This window comes from Clytia hemisphaerica, unplaced genomic scaffold, assembly GCF_902728285.1.
Source record: "Clytia hemisphaerica strain Z4C2 unplaced genomic scaffold, Clytia hemisphaerica genome assembly, whole genome shotgun sequence".
NCBI lineage: Eukaryota > Metazoa > Cnidaria > Hydrozoa > Leptothecata > Clytiidae > Clytia > Clytia hemisphaerica.
In genome coordinates this window covers 355,554-376,036 of record NW_027104535.1, presented here as the reverse complement: position 1 = coordinate 376,036, position 20,483 = coordinate 355,554, and the positions used below count along the sequence as shown (strand labels likewise).

Genomic DNA, 20,483 nt, shown 5'->3' with positions numbered 1-20,483 from the left:
TTTTGCAGAAATTCCAAAGAGAATGGGTCCTGAACGAAAATTGTGTGGAAAAGATGAATTTTTAATGTTATTGATGAAGTTGAGACTTGCTTAATTGGAGAAGGATTTGGCTAACCGTTTTAAAGTTTCATTGACCACCACCAGTCGCATCATTCGAACCTGGTTGAAAGTCACATCCTCAATTTTAAAGTCATTTATTTTTATTCCTGATCAAGGTACACTTAATGTAACTAAGCCACTTGTTTTTAAACCAATTTCAAATCTTCATTCCATTATCGACGCAACAGAACTCTTTATAGAAACCCCTAAAGGCCTCATCAATCAACGTTTAACGTGGAGCAACTACAAACACCACAACACATTAAAAATTTTAGTAGCTGTTTCATCTAATTCGAGTGTCATGTTTATTTCAAATGCTTATGTTGGTGGAATTTCTGACAAAGCCTTGAGTGTGTAGGACTAATTATCTTTCCCTTGTACCACCGCATACTACATTGATGGCTGATAAAGGTTTCAACATTTTAGATGAGTGTAACGAAAGGAGTATTCATCTTAAAGTACCACCTGGAAGACGTGGAGTAAGTCAGATGTCAGCAGCAGCTCTAAAAACCACATGTTCCATTGCAAAGTTACGTATTATTGTTGAACAAGTTATCGGTGAAATTAAAACCTTTAGCATTTTATCTCAAGAGATACCCATTTCCTTAATACCTCAAGTGGATGATATTTTGATTATATGTTCAGCTTTAACTAATTTGAAAAAGCCTATTTATAAATGAAATGTTTGAAAAAATTATTTGTAATAGTTTGTCTTCTTTTTTTTGTCAAAATAAACTTCAAAATCTATAATATCTATTTTCAACCTAATAAAGTATTGTATAGTACACATAGTAAAAATATTCATAGTTATTACACGCTTTTTTTTTTATAAGAATACACTTTATAAGAATGTCCATGATGAAAATGGCCAAAAAATGAAGAATATGCTAAGAATATCACCATCATAGAATTTTGCTACTCAAGCTAAGAATGCCATTTTTAGACAATTTTTTAGTCAATTAGGATCCTAACCTAAGAATGCTGTAAGAATATTTTAGGATGATTTTCCCAAAAAAGTTAAGAATATCCATGATGAAATGGATTTACACCATTCTTATAAAAAAAAAAGCGTGTATCAATTTCAAACGTTTTGGCATAAACTTCAATATTGTTACATTATTTTAACTTTAAAATATCTTTATTTAACAATTTTTTGCTTCTGAAATTAATAAAGAATGATTTTTCCTTCTAAAATATATTAAAGAACATATTTTCCTAATAAAATAATAGTTATGGTAATAATAATAAAATATTGCAAAATTCTACTGGTTATTTTTTATTGGAAATAGAACATTTTTTCTTTCTAAAGTTGATTATAGAAAAATTTTGCTATTTTCGAGTTAATATATTTTCCTTATAAAATACATTATAAAGATTAAGATTTTCTAAGATTTTCCTTAGAAAATACAAAAAGGCTTTTTCCTCAGATATTATCAAAAAGCGTTTTCCTTTGTAAATACGCAAGAAGGTTATTTCCTTGAAAAATACGAAGATGATAGAAGGAAGAAATTTTGGTGGATTTGGTTCCAAATTAAGTTCCCATCGAATTCAATTTTTCCGATATCCGCCAAAATTTATTCCGTTAATGTAGCTTTTCTCTTGAGAAGTCATGTGAAATAAGACTTTTTCCTTTGAAAATATGCTCTAACATAATAAATCATCAATATTTCATTATGCACCTTTATTTTCCTTAGAAAGTACGTAATCAGAAAATTTTTAGAATATTTATTTCCGTTCTATATATAATATTCATTTAGAATTATTTTTTCCTCGTACAGCCTCGTCTAAAAGTTTTTTTTCCTTTCAAAGTACACAATAGTTTTTTTCCTCAGCAAATATGATCAACAGCTTTTTCCTTGGAAAATACGAAACTAATTTTTTCTTTAGCATAGACTTTTACTTTCATTTTTTCCTTTCAGAATAGTACGGTTAAAGGTTTTTTCCTTGGAAAATACGAACTAAATTTTCCTTAAAAATACGGTTATTAAGGTTTTTTCCTTAGAACATACAAAAATTGATGTTTTCCTTTTCTGAATAAAATGTTATTTATTATTTAAAATATACATTTTACCGGAATGATATTGAATATTTTTCCTTTGAAAATACACTAAAGGCTTTTTCAGGAAATACTGTATGTTTATAAAATATATTGGCTACAATTTACATATTTCAAATTTTATTGTAAACTCAATTTGCTCTTTTTATTTGGGATATTACTTTGGACAGGTTGGGTGTTACTGTTTTTACCACTGTTTGTGCTATCTGACAACTTAAGTTCGCTAGTTGCCTGACTCAGAGGGTCTTCTTCGACCTCACGAAGGATTTGGCAAGAGAGATGACTAGTCCAGAATCTTTTCAAGCGTTCAAGTAGTTCCAACCACAGAGTTTTATCAAATCGAATCCTTTCCATGTATTCTCCATGCCTTGTGAACACAAAAAAATCGCAATACTCTCGTCCTGTTATTGCCAACTGACCTTGTATTTGAAAATAATAACCATGTTTTTTGCTCAAACTCACCTGTCCAGTCGTTTTATCTTTATTCAAATAGGGTAGGTTTTCATGGGTTGGCACAGCATCTACAATAGATAGTGGACATTTGACTTCTAAGACCCCTTCTCCTTCTTTATCAATACAACAAGAACACGAAACAAGTCCGTCTGGTGAACCACCTATGTAAGGATACTCTTCAAGTAAAAACAAGCCTGATTCTCTCAATTTGAATTGTCTATGCTTGGTTTTCATGATTTTTTCGTATCTCTTGCGTGCTCGTGACTCAGTGTTCCTCCCATGTTTTAGTGAAAATAAATCACCCGACGGGCCTACTTTCCCTAACAAAGTGTCAATCAAAAATTTACAATCAGCTCCAGGGTTTTTCTCCAACGTTTTGTCTTTAGTAAAAACTTTATGAAAATTTGATGCAATGATACGTCCCTTTCTGTGATTTGCCCAAAGGTCATTGTCACCCTGTCCAACTGTAGCTTCACTTAGATCGTTTACATTTTTTTGACTTATTTTTAGTTCAACTGTAAATAACTTAGCATTTTTTTCTAAACACAAATTGTTATCGTAGTTATATTTTTTATTGGATTCGAATATTGTTAATGGCAAATCGTAATCTTTGAGTTGTTTCCTATTTAATGGTTTCTCTTCCATAAATTCGGCCAGTCTGCTATTTGGGATGTCATTTTTAAGTAAATTGAATAATTTTTTACGCAATACTTGTGGTTTTTTCAATTGTTCTTTATGTTCAACATATAGTGACCCTTCAAAATTTCGAAAACTTTCAGCCTCTTGCCCTAGGTCTCGGTCGGAAACGTTATGGTAATGCTGTTTTCACAGTGGGCTACGTATGTCCTGTAAAAAGATTAAAACAAAACCAATATTAAAACAACTTTGATTGACAGGTACTATAAATGATTCTGCTGATGAAAAAAAGAAATCAAATAATAAATCTGAAAAATCAGAAATCATACTACTAGGTCACAGTGTGGATCTAAACCACACTGAAACGACCGCCTTCCATCACTCGTAGTCACGCTCGCAAAAGAGCGCGCGCACATTATTAACGCCTAAATGTCATCTCCAGTACATTTTAGATTATTCATTGAAAACAGATTACAATATAGTCATTTTTCATGTCTCGATTATTCAATTCCGAATAAAAGACATTCAGCGAAAAAAAAGAGAAACACCTGGGTAATCTAGTTAAAAAAGCCGAAAGTAAATGGTAGACAAAGTAATGAGTCAAGGCAAAACGAGATTAGCGTACCACTATGAAATAAACCGCCTCCGGCGGTCGATTAAATTGATTTTGATTGGCACTTTGATTGACAGGTACTAAATAGATTTTGTTCTTAAAAAGAAAAATATAACAATACTATTTCTTTATTTTTTAGTATAATATGTATGTCAATTTACAGGGTATAGTTAGGTGTCAGGATGGTTTGATGGTTAGCGACATTTAATTCTATTTTAGAGAACCCGGTTCGAATCCTGGTGGGGAAGAAAAATTTTCCTACCTTGCCACTAATTCATAAAAACTTCCTTCTGTCGATTTCCCATGAGAATGTAAATATGATCTCAAAGAAACTTATGACCATAGTTTGAAGCCAGATAGTTGTTCATCGTTTTCGGCCATTTTTATTTTGTTGTCAAAAATGTTTTTTTTTGTCTCCCGGGCTTTTTGCCGAGAAAAACGAAAGTGGTTTGCAAGGGTTACTTTTATACCTCAAAAAGTAAACAACCACCATAGCTTTTATTTTCTTGAAAAATCTTTAATTTCCTTGAAAATAATATGATAAAATATAATAAGACATCCTATATACATGAGCTAAAACTTAGAAATAGTATATAGGTTCGAATTTTACAGTAATTGTCAAGTTTCAAAAGACAGGGCTTTTTCTTGAGTATGGGCTTTCAAAGGTAAAGTTTAACATGGTTTTTGGGCTCAAAATCATGGAAAGGGTCTCATTCTTTAAATCGAATAACACTAGTACAAAACTTTGCCTTTTCATGTAATTGTAGGAATGAGAAAAAGCCTACATCACTTTTTCCAACTTTTTGGAACGCCCCGCCCCCCTCTTGTTTTCCTACCATGTTCGAAATTTCGGGATGTTCCGCAAGACCGGCCACCCGGATTTGCCGAGACATGAAAACGGTGTATTGATCGGTGTTTTAATATTTAATGTAAAATGACCGGTGATCCAGTATTAAATGGTCAAGTTTCATGTATTTCTGAACTTTCCAGAACAATTTTGACCGGTATTTGAGATTTTTTGCTGCAGTTTATGAAAAAAATTATGGGTACTTTCTACCATCGCAAGCCCCCCCCCACCGCCAAAGCTTTATTGACAGGACTAGCCCTGATCATTAAATTAACACTAATCATTAAATACGCTCGACAAAAATCAAATTATTACCTTTCTAATTGAGCGTATAATATTCCACGATGGATGAAGGATGAAACATTCCCAAGTGACGAATCCAAAAGAAGAGAAACACTGAAATCGCGTATTGCTTGCTTCGGTAACACTCTTGAAAATATGAGAATGCAAAAGTTTAAATTGTAAAACTATTCCTTGTCACCGTAAAATGTTTTATACAAAGTAAATTCCTCAAAACTCTGGCAAGCCTCGCCACCAATACGGTTTTACTGACCCTGTATATCCCGTATCGCACCTTGAGAAGACCGTATATAACTAATAATGTCTTAAATCCTATAGCCCTTCTTTTTATTAAGTTTTAAATCTTGATTTGGCAAGAAAACAGTTGATCTTACTTTCTTAACAAACATGCACGATGGTAAAATGGTAGATAATTATCTGGTTGCAAACTGATGGAGATTGAAAAATCACGAATCGCCGCCTCAAAATTAAACTAAAAGAGAAGATAGTAACCACAATTAATTATCAAAGGAGCAAATGACTTCGATTGTTGTTAGATAATTTCGGAACCAGGACATTGACAAAGGATGGACCTGATTTTATCTGTTTGTCATTTCTTACGTAAAAAGATCTCACTCAAAGCGATGGAGTAATGGGATTGATTCACTCACCTGATAGTCTCAAGTGTCTGATTGCGTGGAATCTCCCAAGAAACTAGAATTTCTTTTCTACCTGATCAGTTTAATAAGAAGTCAAAAAATAAGCGAAATAGTAAAGGGATCTTCCATTCACTTCTTGAAAGATGAGTATAAGTGAACAAAAGTGGGAAATTAATACCATTTTTGAATTAGCACATCCACGAAAGAGAAAAGCTTCTGCATTTTTTGGTTCCCTTGACAACAACTCAGTAAAATCATTGACAGATGCAATCCATGATCTAAAAACAAAGAAAAAGGGTTATGAAAGATTGTGGATAGGTGACAAATCAGCGTATCACATTTAGATCTGGAGAGGGTGAAGGCTAAAGACAATCTAAGAACAATGCCGAGTCTGGAATGGCTGAATACAGTTGACGCTCTCTATTTCGATTTTCATCGAATTAGATTTAGATTAGAGAATTAGATTTTCATCGAATTAGGAAGCGTATCGAATTGTAGAGCGTCGTTTATAAGAGTTTTTTTGTTGACGGTAACTTTCAATATTATCGAATAATAGAGCGCATCGAACAGAAGAACGTCGAATTAGAGGGTGTTAACTGAAGACAAATCAAAGTTAGAATTAGTAAACATAAGGAAATAAGAACGAAGAAGAAATATTTCAGGCTCAAAATACCGAAAAATAAGAACAGTCGAGCCTCATAAAAAAATAACGTGGTTCTAATATAAAAAAGAAGAGTGTCCATTTAAGACATCCATTCATACTTAGTTTTGAAATGGTACATTCCAATTTTCTTGATTGCATTAGTATTTGTTTGATCATGTTGATTTGCGCTTTTGTAATCTTCCAAAGCCAAAATAATATCACCTCTCTATGGGTAAAGACTTGCATGAAGTTTTGTAGGATAGCGGTTAAGAAAAGCTCAAATAAAATACAAATTTTCCCTAAACAAGTGATAACGGGTTGTTTATTTTCCAAATGAGAAATGATAGGGAACGAAAATTGCGGGGTTAAAGAATTACGGGAAAGAAATATTGCCCGGTGATGGGAGAAGAATCTCTCGAAACGTAGCCAAACGTAAATCTCGTGATCCAAGCCACGATAAACTTCCAATATGAATATCACTGGGTCGATAAACTTATTTAGATTAAAGAAATATTGACTGATGGTGACATTCTTCACAACAATACCAAGCAAAGTATAACAATTGTAGTGCTTTTCAAAATTAAGTAACATAAGAAAAATCGGCCATTATGGGAGTAAACGTAAGAATCAAACAGAAGCGATTCCTTAACCCTATTAATACTAGGATTATAGGGAAATTAAGAATTTATAGCCAATTCAAAGTCAAAAGCTTTATCATGTCAGGGATTATTAACATTAGTTTCCCCACCCCTAGCGGGGGGGGGGAGGGACTATATTTTATGTTTAAGTAAGGTTTTGTAATATATGTTCGTAGTGTACACGTGTCTTTGTTTCAATAAAGAAAAAAAAAACAAGTAATACTTTAATGGACCTACCTATTTATAAAACGAATAATTAGAATTTAATGGAAGTAATGTATAATTTTAAATTTCGATTTATATATCTATTGGAACGGAGAAAGCAATTAAGAAACACCTTTTCGGCAGTACTAATGTGCATCTATGTGCAAAAAATCGCAAAAAACTAATGAGAAAATCTCGAGAAAATCTCAAAAAACCGCTTCCGGTTCTAGCGGCCGGAAAAATTTCTTTTTCGAAAATTGGGCTGTGTCACATTTTGGGCATTGCCATTTTACATCATTGTGCAAAAAATCATGAAAATCTGTCGAGTATAAGTTGAAAAAATGAAGGAAAACCGTTTTTTACGCCGGTTTTCGGCTGTGTTCCGCCGCCGGCGATTTTTAAAGAGTTCCGGATTCAAAGGATGATTTTTTTGGAAATCAAACGATGCTAAGTTTTGGGCATTATCATAAAGAACATTTTTCTGTAAAGAAACAATTAAATAAGTTGAAAAAATGTGACGGAAATGTGAAAAACGACGATTTCCGGCACATTTCCGGTTCTACAGACCGAAAAAATTTTTTTTTCTGCAAACGGTTTTCGACACCTTTTCGGCAGTACTAATGTGCATCTATGTACAAAAAATCGCAAAAAACTAATGATAAAATCTCGAGAAAATCTCAAAAAACCGCTTTTTTCGGGACATTTCCGGTTCTACCGGCCAGAAAATTTTTTTTTTCGAAAATTGGGCTCTGTCACATTTTGGGCATTGCCATTTTACATCATTGTGCAAAAAATCATGAAAATCTGTCGAGTATAAGTTGAAAAAATGAAGGAAAACCGTTTTACGCCGGTTTTCGGCTGTTCCGGCGATTTTTAAGGAATTCCGGATTCAAAGGATGATTTTTTTGGAAATCAAACGATGCTAAGTTTTGGGCATCATCATAAAGAACATTTTTCTGTAAAGAAACAATTAAATAAGTTGAAAAAATGTGACGGAAATGTGAAAAAACGACGATTTCCGGCAGAAAAATTTTTTTTCGGCAAACGGTTTTCGACGCCTTTTCGGCAGTACTAATGTGCATCTATGTTCAAAAAATCGCAAAAAACTAATGAGAAAATCTCGAGAAAATCTCAAAAAACCGCTTTTTTCGGGACATTTCCGGTTCTACCGGCCGGAAAATTTTTTTTTTCGAAAATCGGGCTCCGTCACATTCGAGGGTTTATAGTAATGCACCTTTGTGCAAAAAATCAGAAAAATTGAATGAGCCAATCTCGAGAAAAGTTGGTAACTAACGAACGAACGAACGAACTAACTAACTAACGAACACGGGTTAATTTATAGGACCTCCACCCCACCGGGGTAGGTCCAAAAAGTTTCCCCACCGAACAGAACCCCCCCCCTCTAGTACGAATAGGGTTTTACGCAAATTGAACATTTACTTCAATAATGGTAAGTCGGACTGAAAAGAATAGGTGTAATAATGATCAACTTACTTCCTCCAAAAGCTCAGCTCGTGCATAATAGAGTTCAGGACTTTTTGGTTTAATACGAATCGCCTGAAATCAGAAATGCGAAAATTTGTGTATTTGTGTATTTCGTTTAACGAAAAATACGATCAGTTGACCTAATATGTAATAGAAGTATTTGATACCTACAAGGAAATTCGTCGTACCGAGTGCCCGAAATTAAGAATCTTAAAAGTTGGGAAAAAATTACTCTTGAGAATGCTCTGAGAATGCTAACCCATATGTCCTATAATGAGCAGAGTAAATAGTAGACTTGAATAAAGTAGATATCAAAATCATTACTAAGGTTCTCTTAGATGGCAAAAAGTCAAATTTATACCTGGCTATAACTAGAAATCGCCAGAGCCACGTCTCCATTTGCAATAAAGATTTCAGCTCTAAGTTGAAAATAAAGTCAAATTCATACAATAGTATTGAGTTTAGCATCGGGAACCCCAAATCTCTTTCCCTAAAGTAGATGAGCTCGTCGAGTGCACCAGTTCATATTTTCCTTCATAAAGTAAAAAATTAGTAAAATATAGTTAAAAGTGTAATTAATTAGACAGACTTTTGGAAGATAACGTTACCGTTAATTGCACGGTATCAATGAAACAAAAACTTTGGTACATTACCTTGATTTATAAGCGTTACAGTAATCATGATTAACAGTTGTAATGTGACTCAAATCTTCTAATGCTTTCTGTAAGAGAAACAAGAAAAAAACTTTACGCCTATATTTTGGAACAGAAAAAATAAATTTCGCACTAGAAATTTTGCTAATTCGACTGTAACTCCGAGAGCAGGTATTTGAAAATCTATTTTTCATTTCTTTTGGAATGAGTAACTTGAGTTTGCATGTTTCCACTGTAGATTCTTTTGTAAGTAATAACAGAGAAACGACCGGACGAACAGACAACAGTTAATTTAGAGGAACTCTTGGTAGATTAGGAAATTCAATTGAAATTTTTGGCAAACAAAGACTGACGTAATTTAGACCCTGGAAGGGGAGGGGGTACTTAGGCAAAAATTGATGCTGGGTATGTGCGGACTATGGAAGCCGAGGAAGGCCATCATAATAAAAAAAATTTTTTTAGAGAAATATATTTAATTTTAGAGAAAAATATTTAATTTTCGAGAAAAATAATTAATATTCGAGAAAAATATTTAATTTTCGAGAAAAATATTTAATTTTCGAGAAAAATAATTAATTTTAGAGAAAAAAAATTTTTTTCACAGAAAAATATTTAATTTTAGAGAAAAATATTTAATTTTAGAGAAAAATATTTAATATTAGAGAAAAATATTTAATTTTCGAGAAAAATAATTAATTTTAGAGAAAAAAAAGTTTTTTAGGAAAACAAAAGTTTTTAGTTTTTTTAGAGAAAAATATTTAATTTCAGAGAAAAAAAAATGTTTTCGGGGAGCTTTTTTTTTTAAAGAGAAAAGTTTTTAAAAAAAGAGAAATATTTTTTTTCCGATTTGGTGTATGCTTTGCATGAAACCGTCTTTTGGTGCGCGATTTACACGAAGCTGTCACAACCAACAACCAACCAAACCAACCAAACTTGTGTTTCAAAAATGGATGATGTTTTTTGTGGAAAATGTGCTGCTGTTTTGGGAAAAGATGACGCATTTTGCTCAAAGTGCTCTGCACCAATACAGCCAAAAAATCCTACTCCTTTGACCCACACACAAAAGGGTTTCAAGCTTAGTGAATACAAAGCCATCAAAAGTAAAACTCGCACTGATACTTCAAGAAGAAAGGTAAGGTTGGTAGAAAAGTATTTGTATTGACATTCTGTGCTATTCTATTTGAAACATGCTTAATCCAAGGCTTTGAATGAGCCCTCATTCTCAAAGGACTTTATTGTGTTAGCTAATCGTAATCTTTGGGTGGATTTCCAAGGCAAGGTCAAAGCTGAAGGTTGTCCACTACTAGAATCAGGGCAAGTTGATGTGTACATATGATTACAAGGCTTTTAAAGAACTTTGGTTCCCCAAAATTATATTTTTGTTTGAAAGGAAGAACCAACTAGGGCATAGGATTTTCTTTGTTTACTTTTTTGAAAAAGGACGACCCTTGCTTGTTGACACATTTACATATCAGATATTCCGTCAGGACATTCTCCAGAGCGTTACTTTTTCTGTGTCTAAACTAAAACAGCCATTTTTTGGGTGAAGTCAAGATGTAGTATTTTTTTATGAAAATGTATATAACCTATTGATTGTAAGCCATTTTGCACAATTTTTAAGACCATAAGTCCAAAATTGATTGGTTGATCCCCCCTGGGCCTAGGGGTGCTGATCCGTGTGACGGTTGATGAAATTTTTGGTCTTCTTGAGCCCTGAAATAGGTTAAAAACATCTCTAATCACCTTGAAGGAGGGGTTTGTACTTTTACGGTGTGACGGGATCAGATCTGAAAATTTCAGTAGTGAAAATATACCAAATATACTCAGAGAAAATGTTAATTTGAAAATCTAGAAATCTTCTCAAAAACCATAATGGCGGCATGAAAATTGAAAGAAATGCAAAATTTCAGATTTCAGCTTAGAAATTTGAAATTTCAGTTCACCCAAAATATTCTTTCCTCCATGCTAATGTTGTGATCTTTTTGCCTCCAAAAAACTGGCAGCATACACACTATATTATTGACCTTTGCTGACCTTTGCCAATTTTCTTCAATAAAATCAAAAATCAGATTTTTTTACTGTACGTTTATTAGAGACCCAAGCTGTCATTTTTAATAGTATCCTTAAAAGTGAGCTGCTTTTTTATATTCAACAGCAAAATAGAGTTGTCTGTTTTAGTTAATAGTAACTTTACTGAATAGTTCTTGATAATGTCTCAATTTTAAGAAAGAATTTCACCAGACAGTGTTTTTTTTTATTTAGACAACAAGAGACGATCCAGCACCAAAAGAGGTAAAAATAAAAGTTGGTCTGGTGGAGCTATCTGGAGAAAAGTTGATAAAAAAGAGAGGTTCGAAGATCCCAGTTACAGTGTCTGAAAACGCCAATGCTCAAGACATTTTGAAAGCTGCTGCCAAAAAACATGCTGAACATGATACCTACTTTTACATTACTGATGGCTACGAACTTACTTTCCATGATAATCGACTAGTTCGTTTCCTACCAGGAACCAGTAAAGAATTTGTTTTGAAATCTTATAAAAATTGGTATGGAGACTCGTACGCCAAATTGGAATTTTTTCTATGTCTACAGAGTGACCTGTTACGTTTTAATAATCTGAATGAGGAAAGCCCACCGTCATCACCCAAAGGTTCACCCAAAGGTTCCCCAGGAAAATACAAATCATCGTCACTAGAACTCCAGCAAAACTTAAATTTATCCAGACAAGCAACTCCTCCATCAAGACAAGCAACTCCTCCACCAATACAGACAACCCCTCCAACGAATCAAGCAATATTTCTACCAAGACAAGCAACTCCTCCGCAAAGACAACTAACACCACCTAATGGAGTGCCAAACGTTGCTATATTTCCAGAGCTTCTGGATACAGAGAATGAAATCCGTTTTTACCCTTGTCCAGTATGTAATAATCAATATGCCACAAATGATATTAACGAACATGCAAATGAATGCTTGTTAAAATTTCAGAGTGCTTATGACAAACTGCAAAATACTTTTAGAGTTGAATCAGAGGAGGACGTTCAAATAATTCAAGAGAACAATGAAGAAATTCAACCAAAAACAAACCTGTCTGTAGAAGAACTCCTTGTTGAAATTAAGAGGTGCATTTCAAAATTCCAAGTGGATACAAAAAAAGATGAATACATTAATGTCCGAAGAGGTTTAGAATTTTCCGATTTTAAAGAACATTTTGCAAAAAGCTGGAATAAAAAGAACACAGGTTCGTGGATAAAAATCAAATATCTTGGTGAAGAAGGCAAAGATGATGGAGGGATATCCAGAGAGTTTTACTCTGGTAAGTGATAAATTATTCATATTGTTGACATTTATAACACTAAAAAGAAGGGTGATGCTGGTAATATCAAAAGAAATGAAAGGGAAGATCTTCAGGCGCTTTTGCATTCCTTTGTTGAGTGTTATAGTCGAACCAGCCAGTTGACCCTATGTTCGACGAAATCCTACCGTTCTAAAATATGCCGGTTTTGGGCAGGGGGGGGGTCATGCAGTTTTTATTCAAACACTATGACACTTGTGGTATAGGAGCTAAAATTTGTAAAAACGGTTACTCCTCCAGTGGAGTAACTGCATTTAGGGTGGTACCTAATACAGAATCTTGAATATCAGTTATTATTTTGTGGAGTAACTGCTAATATTTTGTGCAAATTTTGCGTACCTGGAAATTAGTTCTAAATTCCTTAACAAGACATTGTTTTGGTATATAACAGTATATAAAGTTTCTTCGCATTTTTCTTATGATAAGTAAGAGGAACACACTGATTCAAATTACCTGAAGAACCTCTAAAGTGAAAGAGTCAACGATTATTATAGATTTCGCGAGAAATTATTTTCGAGAATTTGCCTGTTTTTGACCTAATTTCTTTAATTTTTCTAGGGGTTTTCAGCAAAAAGCACAAATAAAAAATTTGTGAAGATCTAATTTCACGAAAATGGTCGAAATGGCCACAACCTAGGTGAACGTGTTTTGGCAGTTTTAGGGAGTGGTGTTTGTGTATTTTAAAGGCAAAAACGGTTACTCCACGGTTAAGTAACTGCAGGGGTGGTGGTATCAGCAAAAAAGTCAAAAATTGGCAGTTACTCCACATAGTGTCAGATAATAACCTCCCCTCCCTGTTTTGGGTCTTAAATTTCCACTTCATGTACAAATTGATGCTTTGCCTTTGACTATTTTTTTTTTTTAATTTGAGTAATTTATTCAAGAATCTTAGTTCGGAAATAATTTGAAGGAATTTTACTACCACGTCACTAAACAACACAATGTTTGAAATTTTAGTATTGCCTCCGCCTGTCCCACGAAGTATTGGATACTTAGGATGGATTTTGTCAATGCTTCTTTATTTTATTCATAGAAGCCTTTCAACAGATAAGAAGACAGTATTTCGACGAAGAATCTGGAGAGCCGGCCGTCGGGCTCATGTGTTTAGCGGACGGTAGCATGGAAACGATCGGACACATCTTTGTTGCAAGTCTTGTGCATGATGGGCCTGGCCCTGGCTTCCTTTCGAGCTGGGTTTACGAATATATCGCTGGCGGTGTTGAGGCAGTTATCCTACCTAAACAAATGAAAAATCCTTCATACCAGCTAGTAAGAACCTTCAATTTTATCCACATGAGTGTGTAAAACACTTAAGACTCCATTTTAAACTTCAATAAAATAACTTTCAGATCAAGAATGGTAGTTTTGCTTTATAAATTTCTCCTTTCATTTTCTTCTTTTAGCTTCGTGGTGCCGATGAGCAACACTTTCAAACTATTTTACAAACTGACGATGGCATGCAGTTGCTTCAAGATATTGGATACCGAGGCAACCCGTTATGCGTTGATATAAAATGGAAAGAAACTATACTGCGGTAAATAATATCAATCATTCTTTGCAGGGGGACTTGGCAGGAACTTCTCCCCGGCGTTAAAAAGCTCGCCATATTCCAAACTCGTATAAGGTGGCCCTTATACATAGGGTCATACATGTTTTTTTATAAGCGTTGCACTTGTAAGCATATCTAGGCTCAGATATGGGGAAAAATTAAGCATATGGCAAGCATTACTTGAGCATACCAAAAAATTTTTTTACCTGATTTTGGCTTTTTCTGGCTGGAATTTTACGGATTTTCAGTGTTTCCCTAAATTTTTGCTCTGGATATAAGCATCCCTCAAGCATTTTTTCATCCTTATAAAGCTTTCGACCTAAGCATCTCTGAGCCTGTTTTCGGATTTTTGTATGCTTATAAAAAAAATATGTAGACTGGATATTAATTCCATATAAAATCATCCAACGCATAAAACCCTTAGGTCTCAGAATTCTTTAATTTTTATCCGACATTTTGAATTTGGTTTTTCTCGATAACTTGGGAAAGTAGCTACTGTAGTTGTTGAAATTTTGCATGGGAAAGATTTTTGACATGGAGAATTCCAAAATCTTTCTTAAAATAACCAAAAATCAAAAATATCAATGTTATAAAAGGTTTTTAACGAGCAGAAATGGAACCGAAAAGGGGTGTTTTTATACAAAGCAGCAATTTCACCCAAAATTTCAAAGGTGTTAACTGCTGAAATTTTGAGGGTTCTAAGATCCAATGGTGTCATCTGTAATTATTTTTTGGATAATTTGGCATGGAATTACCCTGCCCTGGAATAAGATTCTAAGACTCACGACTTAATAGAAAATCTATTTACAGAAGATGTTAGAAAGAAACTTTTTGCTATTTTTAGAACCATGTTTATCAAAGAGAAGATAGAAATCTTAAACTTGATATCAAAACTTTCGGAGGGAATGGCGGTTTATGGTGGCCTTTCAATCATAAAGGAAAATATTGAAACCTTCCGTCCGGTATTTACTGAAACGCATTTATTCGAATGGACTTACGAAAGAGTCTACGAAGTATTGAAACCAGATTTTAAAGGGGCAATTGGATCGAACAAAAGACAGGCAGAGATAAATACTTTCAAATCATTTCTCGACTTCATGGAAGAATCCTTCAAAAGTGGTAAGAATGTTTTTGTCATAAAACAAATATCTTAAGTGAAGAAATTTTGGTGTGGATTTAAAATTTGGCGCAGCAAGAATTTTTCAAAAATGTCGTAGACCTTTTTAGTTTAATCAGAATTGATTATCGCCCTATAATGATAGACAGTAAGATTTTATGAAGCTTGAAATGTCTTCTTTAGGCGTACACATTTTCTTGAGGATAAACTTTCGCGAATAGACGATATCGGCTTTCCGAATTCTTCCCGAATGATTTCCCATGATGTATTGCGCAAAAAAATTCGTCAATTCAATATCGTCCATGAATTTTTTTGCGCAATGCATCATGGGTAATCATTCGGGGAGAATTTGGAAAGCCGATATCATATATTGCTTAATTTGAAATAATTTCGTAATAAGAAATAAAACTTGGTGCGGATTTAATTTGGCGATTTTCGACATTTTCCGCCAATTTCATTCTGATCATCTATCTAAATTTGATGAAAAATTAAAGTCCTCAAACCTTGGATCCATTTATATCATTCAAAGCCCAATAAAATGATATAGAAGAATTTAAAAAATGGTACTTTAGTAGGATGAAATTATGCGAGATTAAATTTCGGGAATGACCCAAAAAAGGGACTTATTTTACCAAAATTACATGGTTTTGACAACTTCTTTTGCTAAAATGGTATTTTTAAAAATTTCGCTTGGATTTAATTTCGCGAATCGACGAACCCACGCAATTTTGCGAGTTTTTATTTCGCGAAAAGGGCATAAAATCGCGAAATTTAATCTCGTGAAGCTTAATCCTTCTAAAGTATGAAGTATGAAGTACCTCTCGAAGTACCGCGAAAATTTCTTCCGCGAAAATTTCTTCCCTTAAGGTAATTTGATAAGGATACTAAACTTTTTTTCATTCAATGAACCAAGAAAATTTCACTCCAGAAATTTTATTCAAGGGCCTTAGGAATTGCACTTATAGATACGCCTAGATTGAAATGGTATAAAAGAATTTGTTTTGTTTTAGAATCGTCGAAAATAAAACCGGGTAAAATCATGGCAACGATCACGGGATGTGAGACTATACCTCCACTTGGTCTCCCTATGAAGATTACCGTCAATTTCGTGACAGATTGCAAGCCTTCGCAGCAAGGTACACCATGTACGTGCCTTCCAGTGTTCAGCACATGTTCCTTGAGTGTTGACATACCAGTACATATAACTTCTATGGAAGAAGCATTCGACAAAGCGTTCAAGATGGGAAAAGGTTTTCTTCTCACGTAGACATTGTTTTACAAAAGATTGGACTTTACGTTGATATTATGCCATCTTATGTTATTTTATTGCATAGTAGTACATTAGATTAGTGCGTACTTTAGTATTTTTTTGGACATACTGCTTGCGTTAAAATTATTTTTTTTATTCTTTTACAACTAAAAAATTGACTGACAGCCTTAGCCTAGCTAAAAGTTAAAACAAAAAGATAACATCGATTTTAGAGCATTGAAATATCTTGAAATAACATTTTAAGTATTGTATTTGGACAAGGAGCACCATACGATCTTTCCATTTTCAAAAGATTGAATAGCTGAAACGATGACTGTTTTTTTTTTTTAGTAGAATAGTTTCACAACTTCAGCCAGAAATGCCGAGCGTTTTTAACTGAACATGACTGTATATTTTGTAGATTATTTAAAGTGTCAAGGGTGCATTCAATTCCAGTAGTTTTGTTTGAATTTTGTGCCTGAATTTGTACGACTACCTGAGCAAATTGCTTATGTTTTGAGGTTACAACTGAAAACAACCAGTCAAAAGGCCCGTACGACTTACTCGACGAACAAAACTACCGAAAGTGAGAATGCGGCCTTTAGACTTATTTTTGCTTTTAGTTAGTTGTTTTAACATTTGTTTTAGTCATCTTATTTCAAGTCCAACAAAACTTCTCAATGAACCGGCTGACTAAACATGCTGGACATGTTTAGTCATTTACCTAAAGCCTCAAAGAAAAGTCGTGACGACATCGACGGTAGTCTTCTGTTTTAGACTTTGATATCAGATGTTTTATTTTGTTTTTAACATAGAAAAGTAAAAATATATTTTATTCAAGATATGTATTTAGGCAATCGGAAGTAGTCTTTTTTGTCTTTGAATCTTTTGTACCACTGTCTCGCCCGGATAGCGTGCTCATAAATTCGCCTCCTTCCAGACAAAAATACGATTCTGTTTTTTTGGAAATTAATATTCTTGTATTCGAAAGTTCGAAAACGTTTGATTGTCGAGTTACTCAGCAGACACACAACGTTGTTGCAACATTTATTCAACATCCAAATAACGTTCTGACCTTGAAACAACGTTGTTTGAATGTCCCGTGCCTACTGGGTAAAAATGTTTGATTTCAAAAAGATAAGAATCGGCGAGCGAAGACTGTTTTTTATTGTATTAATTTCCAATACTACAAACCACATATATCGCGGTCTGAAGTTGTAGCTAATATCCATGCATTGTCAGCATGCCGGCGCAAGACCAAAACCTAGAATCTTCAAAAGCACATATATCTGTAAAGCCCGAAGGGCTAGATAGGCAACTTTAAGCTTTCTCCAGCAAAAAAAAGTGAAGCAAAAATTTGACTTTTTAAATTTCGTGCCGATGGATAGGATCTAGCATTTTAATTGTTTTCAAAACGCGAGATAAAAAAAATTAGGCGGCAAACGCTATTTCGCATCTCTCAAACGAGTGAAATTGCTTGTTGTCACGTGATTTCTTTGGTAGGAAATCCTACCAAAACTTGCTTCACTTTTCGATAAAGGCCGCAAATCTAGCCCTTCGGGCTTTACAGATCTGTGTTCAAAAGCTAGACTAGCCTCGCGTCTGGTTTTCCTGAGACACAGAACGCGGTCGTTGTACTCAGCGAACGCAGTGTTGCAAGCAAAGCTGCAGCGAAATACAAGGACTAGTTATTAGTGTCTATTAAAAAGCTTGAATCCGTCGGAGGGAAATTTCTGGATTGAGTATTAAAATCTGTCTTAAAAGTATGTGGACACTTTACTTTTCTAACCTTTTCTCAGCATCAATTTATTCTCAACTTCAGCAGTTGAGTTACAATCTGACCATTGTCTGTGTCCCTGGTAGAGAGCATTGAGTTTCAAGCCGAAGGCTAGAGGTCAATCTCTAACCTTTCTCAGGCAAGAAAAATTGAAGCCTTAAAATATGCGCCGTATTTTTGATGACGGATTGAATCTAGCAATTCCTTTGTTTTCGAGTGATATATTTTTCAAAATGAAGCGGTAAATTTTAGTTTCAATCTGTCATTTGTGTAAAAACCAGGCGGGTCGCTCAAGGCCGCGCAACTTTGGTAGGATTTGTTGGCTTCAAATCCTACCAAGGAGATTGACCTCTAGCCTTCGGCTTGAAACTCAATGGTAGAGAGCCCAAAAATGGTCGGATTTGGCCTGAAATTTGGTGACTTGTTCATTAGGAATTTTTTTTTTCTTTTTTGAAAATCTTCATTTTGGGGCATGCCTGGGGACATTGTTACTATACCTTATTGGTACTAATTTTCGAGCATCATAAAAACGCAATTTTCGCGCGTATTAATTTTCGCGTACCAGCCAATCGTCTTCAAATTATCGGTTTTAATTTTTGCGTACAAAGGCTGCCTATATATTTTTTCTAGGCATATACAAATAGAAATAATAGTAATTTTTTGAAGATAAGTGCCATACTTTCTTTCCAAAAACAAAAAAAAACATGGTACATTAATTTTCGCACAGTTTTGGGCCTTTGCGTGAAATTGCACGAAAATAAGTACCAAAAACTTATCGGGGAAAAAATGTCAGAGTTTTATTTAGTCGGGGAAAAATTTAGTCACCTGGAGGTATTTTTGTCACTTTCCCCCGACCAAAATTTCAAATTCGTCACTTTTCCCCGAAAAAAATTACAATTAAGTCACTTCCACCCAACTAAATTGTCCAAATGAAATGGTTTCCTTCACTTGCTCCAAAAAGGATATGTAATTCGACGTTTAAAGCACTAATTTCGGTTAATAAAGGTGTAAAAAATTTAGATTTTAATTTTGGTTTGGGTTTAAAAAATTGGGTAAAAGTTTTGGTCGGAGATAAAAAAATCGGGTAAAAGCTTTGGTCGGGTTATAAAATATCGGGGAAAAAATTCGTCGGGGGAAAATTTCGTCACCATCTCAAAATTTTAGTCACTTTCATTTCCCCGACATTTTTTTCCCCGATAAGGGAGAAATGTCGAAATAATTTTTTTTGTGTTTCATTTCTCAACTGTTATTTTGATATTTATATATGCACCTGTAGGTTATGTTTCGAGTCCCTGATTAAATAGGTGGATACAACAAAAGCCTGAAATTAGGTCGACACTGTATCAGAAAATGGGTTTCTTATGTTTCGAAACCGACGGGTACATAAGAGTGCGTCTATCCTACAATTCCTGCATTACTAAAAATAGACAAAAAGAACGACAAATTTCATAAAAAACGACAAAAAAGAACGACAAATTTCATATAAATATATAATATATATATATTTCAACGAAGCAACAGATCAGAAAGATTTCCCCCTTCTTTCTTTCTCAAAAAATGTAAACACACAAACATTCGAATGTAAAAAGATTCGAAGTCTATTTTCTTTGATCTAGTTTTCACATGGTTAATGCTTTGTAACAGGGAAAACCCGTCCAAATTTATTAGCAATATTGGGGGGGGTTTCATGGTTGGCGGAGGAGCGGAATCGGCCCTTTTTTGGACGGAGTGGCGGAATTTGGCGAAAATTTAGACGGAATTACGGAAATTGGGTTCTCTGACGGAGACGGAAAATTAGACAATTTTAGTGTGGAAAAACGGAATTTAGCAAAAAAATTTGCGGAATTTCGGAATTGGTAAAAGATTTTCAAAATTTGCGGAATTTTCGACAAAAATATTGAATTTCAAAGGAATTTTCGGTGACGGAATTTTGGTTCAATTTAAGACGGTGTGACGGAAATTGGAGAAAAAATTGGCGGAATTACGGAATCGGGTACCCCCTGAAACCCCCCCAAATATTGTTCGTTCGAAATAAAAATCTTGCTATAAAAATCACGTTTTCGAGCAACCTCGTCCCCGTGTATCCCAGGCTTTACTTACGTTACTGATTGACGCCAGAGAATACCCTGGTGTTGGCTGATGCGAGTTCCCCCTCTCAGAGGGGGAACTTC

General features: G+C 34.3%; 1 protein-coding gene across 1 annotated transcript in view; it reads right to left on the bottom strand.

The window, feature by feature from the left end:
- Positions 1-20,483, bottom strand: part of LOC136822546 (uncharacterized) — a 72,340-nt gene that overhangs the window by 25,744 nt on the left and 26,113 nt on the right. The window contains exons 24-30 of the mRNA XM_067078810.1: positions 9,266-9,333; positions 8,974-9,031; positions 8,622-8,684; positions 6,405-6,511; positions 5,821-5,920; positions 5,379-5,476; positions 5,020-5,133 (exon numbers count right to left, since the gene is read on the bottom strand). Of these exons, the coding sequence (XP_066934911.1) occupies positions 5,020-5,133; positions 5,379-5,476; positions 5,821-5,920; positions 6,405-6,511; positions 8,622-8,684; positions 8,974-9,031; positions 9,266-9,333 (608 nt within the window). The remainder of the gene's footprint in view (positions 1-5,019; positions 5,134-5,378; positions 5,477-5,820; positions 5,921-6,404; positions 6,512-8,621; positions 8,685-8,973; positions 9,032-9,265; positions 9,334-20,483) is intronic.